Source organism: Prinia subflava, chromosome Z, assembly GCF_021018805.1.
Source record: "Prinia subflava isolate CZ2003 ecotype Zambia chromosome Z, Cam_Psub_1.2, whole genome shotgun sequence".
In the NCBI taxonomy this organism is placed as follows: domain Eukaryota; kingdom Metazoa; phylum Chordata; class Aves; order Passeriformes; family Cisticolidae; genus Prinia; species Prinia subflava.
Genome location: NC_086283.1, coordinates 72362270 through 72377394, shown reverse-complemented (window position 1 = coordinate 72377394; position 15125 = coordinate 72362270). Strand labels below are relative to the sequence as shown.

At 36.5% G+C, this 15125-nt stretch overlaps 1 protein-coding gene across 16 annotated transcripts in view; it reads right to left on the bottom strand.

The window, feature by feature from the left end:
* Positions 1–15125, bottom strand: part of MPDZ (multiple PDZ domain crumbs cell polarity complex component) — a 95650-nt gene that overhangs the window by 58262 nt on the left and 22263 nt on the right. For 15 of the 16 annotated variants that reach the window (XM_063423831.1, XM_063423832.1, XM_063423836.1 and 12 more), the window contains 8 exons: positions 14913–15041; positions 12748–12951; positions 9398–9512; positions 6840–6928; positions 5000–5195; positions 3795–3893; positions 1752–1831; positions 898–1044 (listed from right to left, as the gene is read on the bottom strand). In XM_063423831.1, coding sequence (XP_063279901.1) covers positions 898–1044; positions 1752–1831; positions 3795–3893; positions 5000–5195; positions 6840–6928; positions 9398–9512; positions 12748–12951; positions 14913–15041 — 1059 coding nt within the window. The remainder of the gene's footprint in view (positions 1–897; positions 1045–1751; positions 1832–3794; positions 3894–4999; positions 5196–6839; positions 6929–9397; positions 9513–12747; positions 12952–14912; positions 15042–15125) is intronic. The other variant, XM_063423843.1, reaches the window with a different exon arrangement.

Genomic DNA, 15125 nt, shown 5'->3' with positions numbered 1-15125 from the left:
AAAGTAATTAGATGTTTAGTCCCTTACTAAGTAGGGATAATCCTATTCAATCTTAATGCTTTCGCTACATATTCTTTTTTTGTGACTGTCTTGGCTTCAGCTGAGATAGAGTTAATCTACTCTCAGTAGCTGTGCAGTGCTGTGTTTAGGATTCACTATGATAACAACTTTGATAACACACCAATGTTTTGGTTGTTTCTAAGTTGAATCAAGGACTTTTTGGTGTCTCATGATCTATAAGTGAGGAAATACAAAAAAGAAAAAAATTCTATAAGGGAACACAGCTGGGATAAGTGACCCAAATTGGCCAAAGGGATATTCCACACTCTAGAGCATCATGCCCCTAGTATATAAACTGGGGAGTTAACTGGAAGGTGTGCTGATCAGGGCTTGGGGACAGTGTCTGGCATTGGTCAGCAGGTGGTGAACACTTGTACTGTGCATCACTTGACGGTTTTTTTTTTCCTTTTTACTATGATGATGATGATGATGATGATGATGATGATGATGATACTTTCCTTTGTTTCAGTTATTAAACTGCCCTTATCTCAACTTACAAGGTTTTACTTTTAATTCTCTACCTCATCTCACCAGGCTGGGGGTGAGTGGTGTGGGTAAGCAAGTGGCTGCATTGTGCTTACTTGCCACTGAGCTTAAACCATGACAGAGACCTAGCAGACCTAGTACTATATTGAAAAATCAGCTACCAGCTGAGAAATGTATGTAAGCATATGCATTCACATAAATATATATAAGTACATATGAAGTGACTACTCGACCAATAACTGGTGTGTTGTTACATATACATCACTCCCATGGGCATAACCTGTGAGAAGAAACTTACTGCTCAAAAACCTTATCGAATGTAGACTAAGATAAAGTAGTACTTTTTCTTACTTCCAGCAATTCATCTCCACTGAACAGCTTGCCACTTCGTCCAACTGGCCCTTCAGGTAAGATAGATCTGATGAAATGATGACCCACTGTAGCTTCAAGGCTTATCCCTAACCCACTGCTTTCGCTAAATTTGTTAACCACAGCCACCTAAAATAAGATGAAGAAATGGTTAGATTTATCATATTTACCACCAGATCTGTTAATTTCCATCTCAATTTACATGCAATGAGGTCAAAATTCCAGAAGTGAGAAACCAGTACTATCATGTGTAATGGGACAGTCAGGTAAAAACTGATCACATGCCGCTTTGCCATACACAAGCAGGAACTGCTTATGACAACCATGTATCTAATAACACATACTTCTGCAGACACTACATCTAGGACATGCAGTTTTGCAGTATCTCCTAAACTGAGACACTACTTTTTTCCTGTATCTACTGTATACATTTTATGCATTATTTAAATCATTACGTAAAATCATTTACTCAGTATGCAGAATGAGAATGAAGTTTCAAGCTCTAGCTAATGAAGGGAGCTTTAAAGTTCATATTAAATTTTATTTTTTCTCTAATACACATCTATCCTCACGAAGTTAGAAAATCAGTGAAATGACATTCATGGGCAGAGTATCTTACAAGTGTGTTATGCATTTGATAAAACACAGAAAAATACATATCTACATTCAAAGTCTAAAATTAAAATAACCTCAACATACTAAGGAGCATATGTGTAATTTTCATACATGAAGGAACAAATACAATACAAACAAATTTCTATTCATATGTTGTCACCATAATAAATGCACAGATGAAATAGATGGACACTTAACAACATTAAACAAAATTTACCTACCACTATTTCATAATTGGAACCCATAATCCTCTGCCATTTTTTCTTTGCAGCTGCTTCTTCTGTACTAGGTAACTCGAAATCTAAAATTCATATTTAAGATTATTGTGAAAAGAGTTAAAAGCCTGGTCAACTCCTATAACTAATGAAGTATATGGAACATGCACAATGACACAATCATTCCCATGATGTCAGAATTCTCCAAAACATGACTAAAAACTTGGCATGTTTAGTCTCACCAAGCTTGGGTTTACCAGAGCAAAAACCCTCAAAGCAGTATTAAGATTTCAACAGTTGAAATTAAGACATTTCAACTTCATGTCTTTCAAAATACAAAACATGTGCATTTTGAAAGACATGAAGTTCAAATAGTTTGGTGTACGTGGCTGGCAAAGAAAAGGATACATACTAGCCTCACAGTTCAGTCAATTTTTTGCAATTTTTCAAGATAAGAGGCAGAAAGGAAATGAAAAGGTTGCATTCAAGCCCTACGTTAAATCAGACTACATGTGGGCTGATCAGACTGATTCAAGGGGATGGCTAAAATACTTAAAAATGTGAACTGCACACTGATCCTTTTGGACAGACTCTGTACTTTACAGAGAATGTCCAAAAAGCACAATCTGGAGACTTTTAAAATTATTTTTAAAATGATGAGCACAACTGTGAAAGACTTTTCTGAAACTCTGTAAGCCCTAGAGGTCAGTAACAGAATGCAAGTCCAAGCTTTTAGCTTTTTTTCTTTCTCTAGGCTCGCAAATATATGCACACATACAATGACATAAATTTTAATAGATAAAGAATAACAAGGAACTTGGAAAGGAAAGAAGGGGGAGAAGTAGAGTGATAGAGTGGCAGGCTAGGTAGCAAATTGTGGCAAATCTTAATTTGATTGGAAGTTCATTTGCAGGTTTGCAAAATGGAGAAATGCTTTTTTCCTGCTCATTTTCCCATCATTCACATTGTCTAGGCTCTAAGGGAGAAGCCAAAAAAAAAGTAGTATTTAGATACAGAAGGTTTAACAGGATCCTATATATTCAAGGTCCATGGTCTGGGCTGTGTCTACAGTAAGTATCAAACTTCAGATCTGAATTCTCATCACAGACAAAGACAAGAAACTTCATTACAAAGTTCTCAAATCCCACTGATTTCAGTAAGAACAGAAAATGACTAAGAGGCTCGGACAGTATTTTAAGTCTAGTCATTGCTCAGAGACATTACTAAGTGTTAAGTCAGATGTTGCATGGCATTCAAATAGGACAATACTTTCCCCAAAGCCAAGATACAGCAGTATCTGAAGGAAAGACATTAAAAAGAAATTCCTTCAGGTCTCCAAGAAAAACAGAAAGCATGAGTTATGAAAAATACATATTGCATAATTTTTCACTTCCCCCTTTCACTCTGGAAGCACAAAAATGTTACACATAAGTTGATACATCAAGTTATGTCTGAATCTGAAAAGCATAACATCACATAGGACTTCTAAAATGCTGAAGAGTATTGTAGGAGAGCAAGCAGGAAAAATACCCAGTGTAAAATAGGAATTTTGACAGAGTATGGGAAAATTTGGAGAATATCAGTGCACCAGAATTGACTGAATTTCAGACATTATCAGAGAATACTAAATGAAACTAACATAAGCTCAAGAATTTGTGAAAACGAAATTTATCAGAAGATGTAGAACTCCTGGAACTGTATCTGGGCAGCTGCAGACAACTGGAAAGATAATGGGGAATGGGATGGATTTTTTTTTTTCTAGACTAGACTAAAAAGAGTAGATACGCAAAACTAGACTAGGAGAGGGTTGAGCAAGCAGACAAAGCAGACTGCTTCATGTGACATCTTCAGCATACAATTATTTTCAGACACATACAGTAGTCCTGTTCCTACAACACTTATGAATAAGAGTACATGATTAAATGTATGATTACTTTGACTTTCTAGTTCTACCTCAGCTACAGAGCTTGCAGAAGATGTAAAGACATAAAACACCTGATCTTCCTGTAAGCACACAGAAGTGCATTTTCACAGAATAAAATATTAAACCTTGAGAACCTGTTTCCTGTTGTTTCATGTCATCTCCAATATTTACCACACTGGCACTGCATGGCAGTGATGGGGATCCCTGTTCTATTTCACTGTTATCTGAAAAAAAGAAGAAATATTTTCAATTAGTTAGCTATGTTATATGTCATAATACTCATCAACTGGGGCACCAACTCTCTTGGGCACCAACGCTCTCCTTCACTGGACTTCAGAATACCGTTTTTCCTTTTTTTTTTTTTTTTTTTTTTTTTTTTTTTTTTTTTTTTTCTTTGTACAATTCAGAAAGCTGATATTGAAAACAGAAATGCTTCAGCCTTGGAAACCTGCACACTTTTCATACACAGAAAATCTCTCCTACCGCTATGTATGTTGCTGCCTGTCAGATGTCTTGAACATCTGTTGGCTAGAGAAACAGCATTCTGAACACTTGGTCTATACTTCTTGTTAAAGGTATGAGTGAGAAGATGACACACAGGTAACATGCTATTGACTCTTTGAAAATCTTGTACGAGATGGGGATTAGGCCTTTGTTGATTACTTGTGACATATTTCCACTGACATCAGACTATAACAGAAGCAGCTGTCTTGCAGTTCCAGCCCCTGTGCAGATATCTAGCATTCAAACACATTGACTTTTAAGATGTGGCACATTCACTTAAACATGATGTGCAGAGTATGTAAGATAAAGCTGCACTGTCATCGACAGCAAAATTACTACTGGTCTTTGGCTTCTGAGCATTTTACACATGCATTATCAATATCCTACCAGCCCCTAAATACAGGCTACTCCTCTCATACCTGTAGTTTGTAACAAGCAAGACTAAAAGGAGATGAGATTGATTAGGCTTATCAAGAAGGGTCTTTCTCTGATTGCTTTTGAATGCAGCTCGCACTCTTGAGCATGAATAAAACATTTGCTGCCTTCTTACCATTCAAAGATTCGCAGGATCAAAGTCTTGAAGCAATTCAGCCAGAAGTGCAATGCAGAAAAGAACTTTCAATGCTCACTTTGAAAATGTGGCAAATAATACCACTGAGTCAAAAAGATTAATCAAATCATAGTAGACAAAATTCTACCCTCATGTACAGCAGCTCTGCCATCTGTAATAGCTACCCAGAATAAACCTAGCCCATTTTATTTCCAGTTTGCAATTGAGAAGAAAAACGTTTCAAGCCAACTTTACAGCAAAGCCAGTTTTAATTACCTTTGGCTGTACCACTATCCATTGTTTGGAATAGTAAATCCTTTTCAACAGGAGCACTGAAGTCCTCCTGGGGTGGAATACGATTTTCCTGCTTAAGACCTCTTCTGATCAAAGTGAGCTGAACCGTTTGTCCTGTGTGCCGCAAAACATCAACTGCCTGCTGGTTAGTAAAACCCTGAAGATTTGTTCCATCCACCTGCAGGATTAAGCAGCTTTTCAGTTCACCCAGGGAGAAAAAGTTCAGGGCAAAAAACAATGCAGTGGGTTCTCAGAATCTGTCAGCATAAGCTAAAAGGATGTGGAGGGACAAGAACAAAACCTGTACAAGTTTATGTCATGCTACGCACTCCCACTGGAGTACCTCAGAGCTAGGTGACAGCCAGCATCCCAGCAAAGAGGGGAGGAGTGCCCAGCACGGTGCGGCCAGGAGATCTGCTCTGCAAGGTGCGAGAGGATAGGGCACGTGCTGTGAACAGCACACTGTACAGCCTGTCTGCTCAACCATTTCAGCCATCCCTACCTCTGAGGAGAAAATACTGGGTGAGTAAACCAACACAGCCATGGCTAGGAGTTCTGGAGAGAGAAGAGTACGGAGAGACACAACAATCCAATGTTGTAGAAAGACCTACAGACTGCAGTCATTCTGAGGTCAAGTAAACTTAGATACAGAGAAGTCTACTAATAAACACAGTGAAGTCCAATTTCCAAACAGAACACTGTCAGCAGCCAACCAGATGTTATCACTGGTTCACCATTTTAATAGTTTAAAGAATAAAATTTCGGTCTTCTCTGTTTGGAACTGTTTGATTATCTCCTTAATTTGGGTTTTTTTGTGGAATTCAAAACTTTGGCATTTCTCAATTCTATCCCACTATCCCTAGCACCCACCACATTTTATTCTTCTCCCTCCAAACTCCGTAATATCCTGTTATTTCCGCATCTACCCCAAAATGCCTTATATTTCTCAAATACTTCTTATAATACCATGCTCTTTGACTCCTGCATTTGTTTCTGCCTATCTACACAACACAAATACTTCACTATTTTAAGTCCTCCTAAATGAAGAATGAATCCCCTGGATTCTTAGTCATTTGGTGTCCTTCTCTGGAATTCTTCTAAATCTAAAATAACTAAATATCAGATGGGAGTATTTAATTTTTCCTCCACACTTAAACAAACCATATTTAAAAAATGTGTATTATTCTTCTGTGTCTGAGATCACTCAAATAATTTTCTCCTTCTGCATCTGCAGTAGAAAAAAAAATTTGGAATAGTCTATTTTAGCCATTTGTACTCAAGACGTAAATCATTACAAAAAAGATATATACTTCCACAAACAAACATGAAGGCACTTCTGGAGAGAAACCATAACCTGCTCTTAGTGCTATCATCATACAAATGCAAGGACAGAGAGACACAAAAATGTACTCCCTGCATTCAGGACTTGATTTCTGCCACAGAACCAACAGTTTATGGATGAAAATATGTTCTGTCTTCTCTGAACACCTAAAACTTTATTGACACACTTTTAAAAATAATTTTGAAAACAGGTTCCCAATTTGAGTCAAACTTTGAAATTTCATACTTACTAATCTCCTACCAATATGGATATATAATGATATATTCTCACATACAATACAGATTTTTTTTTAAGAAATACAAGTTACGTGCTGGTAGCATAATCAGAAAGCATGTGATCAGATACTCTGTCAATGAAGGACACAGAACTGCAACATTGATCCTATATATTTTAAACAAGTACCACACGAGCATTTCTTTGCAATATAAAGAAGCAGAGTCTTGTAAACAAGTGATCTCACTTTTTCCTTCATTTACTTACAACTATAATTTGATCTCCCACATGGATTCTGCCATCATGTTCAACAGCACTGCCTTTTGTAATGCTTTTCACAAAGATACCAGAAGGTTCTGGGATGAAAAAACAGGGAAAACTGTTAACTAATTTATTAAGAAACAATTTAAATAATGCAACTAAAGGCACCAGTCAAAGCAGGGAAACAAACAAACAAACAAATCACAATCTCTAAGTAAGATAGTAAAAGAATCATAAAGAAAGCAAAGATTTAAGAAAAACATATATATTATAATCGTCTTAAAGAATGAGCCAGATTAATGTCTGTTTGCATTGGATCAGATTTCATTCAAAACCTTACAATGCCAAATTCACAATTCTTGATGCAAAACAAGAAATATTCTACCTTACTTTAATCTAAATGTTGAAAACAATATAGACAGAAAATATATCTCTGATTTTTGCCAGATTTGGAAAGAAAATTCAGCTTGAGTACATTAATCCAGTAATTTCTTAATTTTCTACGTACTTAATAAAAGCTTAAGAAAATGCATGTTTGGATTGCCAATTGAGAAAATTATAAGCAAACATGATTACAACTTACGTTTGAACCAGTTTTTAACTGCAGTTATTACTATTTCATAAAAAGGTCACAAAGTTTTAAAAATCTCAACAAAACAACAAAATTAAACAAAAAACCCTCCATCAAAATAGAAACAGTTAATAACTAGTTACTACTTTTGAATCATAAGGAAAGTAATACACCTACAGAAGGACATTTTACTAAAAGAAAACATTTCAGGAAAAACACACTTGCACTTCAAACAAATTCAGTAGCTCAATAAAGTGAAAATATACAGAGTTCCTACATGCACACTTTGCACAGCTTATATAAAATCAGGAAAAATAACAGCATTAAGTGGCATGAAATCATTCTGGTGGTCTCAGACTTGTAACACTGCCACTAGAAATCTTAACAGCATCTACTTTCTCTCAACAGATGTTCTCACTCTGGTAAATGAATATGCTTAATGTGAAGATAATCAATTTTTAAATGCATTTTAAAAGCTATCACAGCCTTTGCAGACCTCAAGCTAACTTTTTACTGATGCTGAATATGACAAAAGTTATAAGGAAGGAGGGTTAATGACTCAATTCAGCTTACGAAAAATAATATTACATATATATCCAAGACCTCATTGATAAGTCTCTCTTTTTGGTTTGTTTTTTTTTTTTTCTGGGCAGGGGGTGAGTGGGGCTGGAGTTGGTGTTTTTTAAGAAGTTGTTTGCCCAAGTTTTGTGCATAATTACATGGCTGTTCCTCCTAACTTCCAAGCATTCTTATATCCTATAACAGCTGTAAGAGAACATGACAAGCTATTTGTCATTCACAAAAAAAAAATCAGCCATGCTATTTGTTGTCCAGTAGTTTTATTGCTGCTTCTCTGACAGCAAAATTGTTCTGTAACTGTTACATCACCAAATTGAGTTACCTAACTAGTTCCTGAGACAAGAATATTCTCTAACATAGTTACATGCAGAACAGTAATTTCAAACTGAAGACTAGTGATACCCAAACATTACTCAGTTAAAATATGCGCTCAGATCTATACATGTTCTACATCTTAATTTATCTTTTGAAGATTCAACTGGAAGCTGTTAACAAGTGGACTTGCACAAACTGTGACTATCTGGTCCTGTGGAATTCCAGTTTTTTCTAATTCAAAAAATTAGAGCTATAAACTGCCAAAAATATGGAAGGTATGTATCCATACATTTTTCAAACAATATACATGTGGGTACAAGTAAAACCAACATCTCTTTGAGAAGCTTTATGACACATTCAACAGATATCCCTTCCTAGCAATAACTGAATTTGACAAACATCCTCCAAGGAGGCTTAACAGAGTTCTAGATTATTTTTGTGAAATTTTAGTGGAAATTACAAAGTAAAAAGAAGCAACCAATCATGAACATTTTGCATTTATTTTTTAAAATAAACTTACTTATTGTCTGCCACAGCCCACAGATGAAGAAACATTTATTACATCTAGAAGTCAGTAAAGAATTTGTGATGGGCTAGCAGCATTGTTTAAAAAATAATGATCTCTTAGAACTACTCAGAATGCTTCTGTGGTGCCTTGTAAGAAGGCTACTTCTAAACAAAAATGGCTCAGCCTATTTTACCATTGTTTTTCAAAAACACATAAGCAAAAGTTTAGCCAAAAGTGAAGATAAAAACTGATTAAAAATACTGAGATGGGATTTTATACTAATATGGATTGCTTTTATTCTGCATATCCTTTTTAGAAAGGGAACTTTTTTTTAAGTGCCAATATAGCAACCAGGCAGATACTAACTAAACCCAGTTTGACTAGGTACATATGTACAAAAAAAGACTTCAAGAAAGCTATGATTCTACTTGCCAAAAGATAATTAATTTTCCTTTACAAATTTCAAATAGATTTTAGATGACTAAGGTTTCTTTTAAGAGAAGCTATACCAAAATTAAGTTCTTGAGGCACATAGACCATAGTATTATTATGCAGTAGACTGCATAATAAAGTGCAGGAATCAACAATTACCTGATGTCTTGTCTCCAATGTAACCAGCAATAGTTATTCCTAAACCCTGGTTGTTTTTAGTGAGTTCAACATTGAATTTCTCCCCATCTTCACAGCTATCAGCAGAAGCATCGTACTAAAAAGAAAAGGGGGGTTAGAAAGGAAGCTTTTCTTCTCTAAAGATTCATCACATTCTTGAATGTCAGTAACATGTAAAATTAGATACAAACACAAAAAAAAAGGAAGTATGACATTTGCTTCTGTTTTTATTTGCTGTTCATCAGAGAAGCAAGAAATAGCTAACATTTCTCATGGTAAAGCAATGCAGGGCAGGTCATGTCCTCCTCACCCCACTGTTCTGGAATATTACCATAAACCTACCAAATCCTTATTTAATGCCTAAAATGACTGGTGATTTGTACAAACTGAACAATTAATTTCTTGTACAGTAAGTTACATATGTATGTATATGTATATGAATATGAAGCTTGCTGCCTTTCTGCTACCTCTGCAGAACAAGCTTTAGACTGCTGTGTTTTTTTAAAAAAGGGGAAAAAAGCCAAATTGTATTTTGTTTGCTATTTGTCCAAATTTCTGTTCATTTTTAAAACTTGCAAGTTTAAAATATGCTAAATGCTATCACTAGTCAGGCAATTACATTTCTTGCTTTTGAAAGGCTTAAAAATTTTGTTTTAGCACATAGCAATTATACTTCCAGCTAGCTAAATAATTACAATCTTCATTAATACCTGCTATAACTCTGAGTTTCAATAACAATGGATTTTGGAGCTATTTGATTACTTGTTAATGCAAGTGGAATATGTACTAAAATCCTATTTTAACAATAGGGGGTTTGTATTTAAAGGGGTTTATATTTTTATTCTTTCCCTCCTTCATGCCAAATAGTGGCTTTTTTTTTAAGTGCCAATATAGCAACCAGGCAGATACTAACTAAACCCAGTTTGACTAGGTACATATGTACCAAAAAAGACTTAAAGAAAGCTATGATTCTACTTGCCAAAAGATAATTCACTTGAGCTCTTTATCCAAGCAACTCCACCAGAAACAAAATTAAGCACAAGAAAAATAAATTTCTAATGCATTAATCATCCCTCATGATTAAACATCATGAAAATTTTCATGACTGAAAATACAGGATTATTTTGGCCAGAGGTAATGTCACGAAAAAAAGATCGATTTCCTTTACGAATTTTAACAGGATAGACATCAGCAGGTAACATGACAAGAAGTGCCTATTTTGCAAAGCCATTCTGCTCTCAATAATACTTTTAAGAGCATCATGAAGACTCCACCCACACCATATCTGATAGAAAGAAACTAAAAAATCAAGCTGTTTGAATCATCATCTTCACTTCAGACCCAAATCAATGAGTTTTGCATGACTTTTAACAGAGTGCTCCCTCCAACAATGTGACTTTGTGTAGGCAGGAGCAGTTTAAAAATAGCCTGCCTCCCGCCAGGAGAGAAGTACTAGGAAAGAGGTATTGGAAAGTATGGAAGGTGGCAAAAAACTCAAATTTTACCCCTTTGCTGATTTGAGCTATTTTGTCAGTACTAGAAATTGGGTATGAGCTGCAGATATATCTTTTAACATTGCATCACATAACCTCAGAGAGGCAAATACTGCACTAATATGCACAGATTAAATTATCAAATTCAGCTTTTATTTTGAGAGATGCATTTCAGACAAGTAATGCTAGGGCTAAGTATCAATCCCTTTATCTAAAATGCAGAAAGGTTTTACATCTCTGAGCGCTGTAAAGACACAAAATACCAGTTTGTCTCTCATCTTCCAGGCTCAGAAGCCTCCACGTTAAGATTAACTTTCTTTCCCTTATAGCCACAAAACAAGGGATGAATACATGTTAGGTTTTCACAGATATCACTGCAACAGACAGAGACAAAATGCTGGTATCACCATCATAAATAATTACATAACATTTTGTCTCAGGCTGCAATGCATGATATAACCAGAACTATGTATTCTATTACCATCAGTTAAAACCAGGTGGGGCTTTGTTTCTCTATCTCTTCCACAACCCATCCTCCCTCCAGGGGGATATCTTTCTTCTGTTAATCACCACATGACTGATACAATTGCATCATCCCATTATGAGATGCTCCACCTAGGGGGAGGAGCCAAACATTCCTACCTGGATATAATCTGAGATCTGAACCCCACAGGCAGCCTTTTTCCACTGGATTCCCAGAGGAAGACCAGTCCCATCTACACCACCATTGGACCTTCAGAGGAAAATCACACCCTTCTACAGGATCACTGCTTCAACAGAAACACATCTGTCTGTCTTTGAGGACTGCAGCCACCATTTAATTGGACTGCTACCAACACCCTGACTGACAGAGTGTCAGGTTGTAATCTGACTCTGTCAGTGTTTTTGTACGACTGCATTTTATTTTATTTTCCTATTAAACTGTAGTTCTGACTTGGCATCTCCCACTGGTTTCAAGCCAGCACACAATCATGCATAAATTGCAAAGACTTATTCTGTTTTGATATGGCTTGTCTCAAATCTGCATTGCAACTGAACAAAATGTCTAGAAAAACAACAGAAAAATGTAAAGCATAAACTTCTATCTAGGACTAGGCTCAAAATCAACCTTTTTCTTCTCTCATTAATTTACTTCACATATCCACATTGAAATGTATCTAGTCATAGCCACATGTGGCAAAACACAGCTGTTTCTGACTCCCATGAAACCAGACTTTGTTCCAAACAATCAAATTACCTGTTTTGTAGAGGTTTTGAGATGAAAAGTCACGATAATATTTACAGCAGTTTTTAAGTGTCTGACAGTTGTAGAGGAGTAACAACACAAAGTACAATCATCAGCAGGGGAATAAGGGTAGCAGCTGGCTTACTTTTCTAAGAAAACCTCTAGCAAATGAGCAATGACAGGTGATGTAGGAAAAGATTAGCATCTGTGTGCTGGTTGGCACAGGGAGAAAAGTTCTGATGACCAAACAAAATTATATGGAAAGATAAAGAGCAGGCAGACAGAGAAATGCTAAAGAGTCAACTAGTTCTGTCCTGAAGAAAAGACTGCATTGCTTCAGTTGTCCCAATGTAATAACATACCATTTCAACCAGCCCAGAACAAGTTGTTAATCAGATTATATTTATAGAAGTCCTAAACCTTAATCCCAAAAGTCTTCAAGAATACAATTCCTTGGACTCATTACATTTAAATTCCCTCAGACTCTCAGATGAGAATAGCGTTACTAGGAAAGAAAATCCTAGCTTTTGAGGATACAAACACAAAAGACATTCAAACAGCAGTTGAAAACAAAGGAAGTTTTCAATGGGTTACATATGTTCTCTGTTTTTTACCTGCTTCTCCGGTGTAGGGGTGGGTACTGGTGTACCTGGAGGAACTGCTGGTAGAAGTGGCTCCTCAACAGGACCTCTTGCAATTACCAGTTTCACTCTATTTCCACACTGCCTTAGAACTTGTGCCACTTGCTCACTGCTCATTCCAGCTAGGTCTGTATCACCAATTTTCAAGATGTGATCTCCACTACACAATCTTCCATGCTAAAGGAAAAATAATGACAAAACAATGCCATTTCTCTCATGTACCATACAACTAGGGAAAAAAGCATATAGCTTTAGTCACTTCTAGGACATATAAAGCAGATGACTTCTTCTGGATATTAAATCAATATCCCAATAATACGAAGAAGAAAAGAAGGTTGCCTCATGACACACAAATTTTACTAGGAATTTCCCCAGAAATATCTAGGAGTTCCTTTTTCAATACTCCACCCAAGCACAGAGAAAAAGAAGTGTTTATCTATTGTTACTCCTATTGCTTTTTAACAACTGCATGTAGATTGTGGAACTTTGGGTTTCATTTTCAAGCACGCTTCCAAAAAACAGCATACAGACACATATTCTACTTTGCATCAATACTAGTAGTAGTAGTAGTAACCAGATTCACCATGACTTCAAAATAAAATTAATTTCTCTCTTCCTGTGATCCAGCTATCTAAATTGCTTTACACTGGTTTATTCTCTGACTGATTTACCTTTAATTAATACCTTTAATTAATTACCTTTAATTAATAAAACCCCTTCACATTAATTTAGGCCATGTGATAAGTGTTACAGTGACAGGTTTGTAAAAAGATCTATCTGTTCAAGGGAAAGAAGGCAGCAGTAAATCCTGTCCCTGCATCTCCAAGACCTGTTATCTTCTATTGTTGGAAGACTGATCAGTCTCTGTGCCTATTCAATCTTTGACCATCGTTAATGTAGCCCTAGGTACCTGTCCAATGAACAAGCTTCAAATGAGCTGTGATAACTGTCTTGGATTGCAGTATGTAACCAAAAGTGTGTATTCTATTTCCCATCTGCTGAAACCAGCTGGGGAGGGGTTTTCTGTATCTTTTGTATAACCCATTCCTCATGACTGCAGGAGGAAGGGGGCAGGTATCTTCTGTTAATGGGCCAGATGTTAAAACCAGGTAGGGCAGTGTTCTTATCTCTCCCATGACCCCTCCTCCCTCCAAGGGATATCTGCTGTTAATCACCACACGACTGATAAAATTACATCATCACATGGGGAGATGCTTCACCCTGGGGGAGGAGCCAAACATTTCTACCTGGATAAAAGCTGAGAGTCAGAATAGCAAGGCAGCCTGTTTTCCACTGGATTCCCAGAGGAAGACTGGACCCATCTCACCACTGGACCCTTCTACAGGATCACCTCTACTCCAAGAGAATCACATCTGTCACTCCAGGAGGATTTTTCTGGACTGCTCCCAACACCCTGACCAACAAGGTGTCAGGTCGTATTCTGACTGTCAGTGTTTCTAGTATTTGTTGTCGTTGTTGTTGTTCACTTGTTTTGTACTACTACATTTGTATTTTTTAATATTCCTAGTAAAGAACTGTTATTCCTATTCCCATCTTTGCCTGAAAGCCTCTGAATTGCAAAATCATAATAATTTGGAGAGTCAGGTTTATATTCTCAATTTCAAGGGAACCTCCAGCTTTCCCTGGCAGACACCTGTCTTTCCAAACCAAGAAAATAACCACATTCAATTCACATGAGCCCTTCAGGCAAGAGCAGATCCTGTGTCTTGAAGAAGACATGTGAAACAACATAAGCTGCTTCTCAAGCTTAAGTAAGCTCAGCAGAGAAAAGCAGAGGCTCTTACCTGTTAGAGTAATGGGCCCTAAAATCAATCTTTGGAGTCCCCACCATCCCCGATTACAACCAGTACACTTGTGAAAGAATTGAGACTCTAAATGCACAAAGCATGTATAACACCGTGGATTTGAAAACATGATTTAGAGCCTAATCCATCTTGAACATTCAAATGCAGAAAATCCTGTTCTACACACACCTTTACAGAGGAAAAATTTTCGTAATTACTGTTTCTTTTTTTACATTTGTTTGGATAAAAACTACCACTATTTGGTCTGATCATAAAAGTAAAGAATAACTTCACACCTTACTGAACAGTAACAGAGAGGTAGGTTGAATTTACCTGATCAGCCACCCCTCCTGGAAGGATGGTTTTGACAATCACTCCAGTTGACTTTCCTCCCACTATCCCAAATCCCAGACCTGAGCCATCATTCACCAACTCTATGGTCTCCACATGTTGCCAGTGAACCTAAAAGGAATAAATACAAGCTTCCAAATGATTAAAAACATAGAATTATAGAATTGATCAGGTGAAAAAAGATTGTTGAGATTA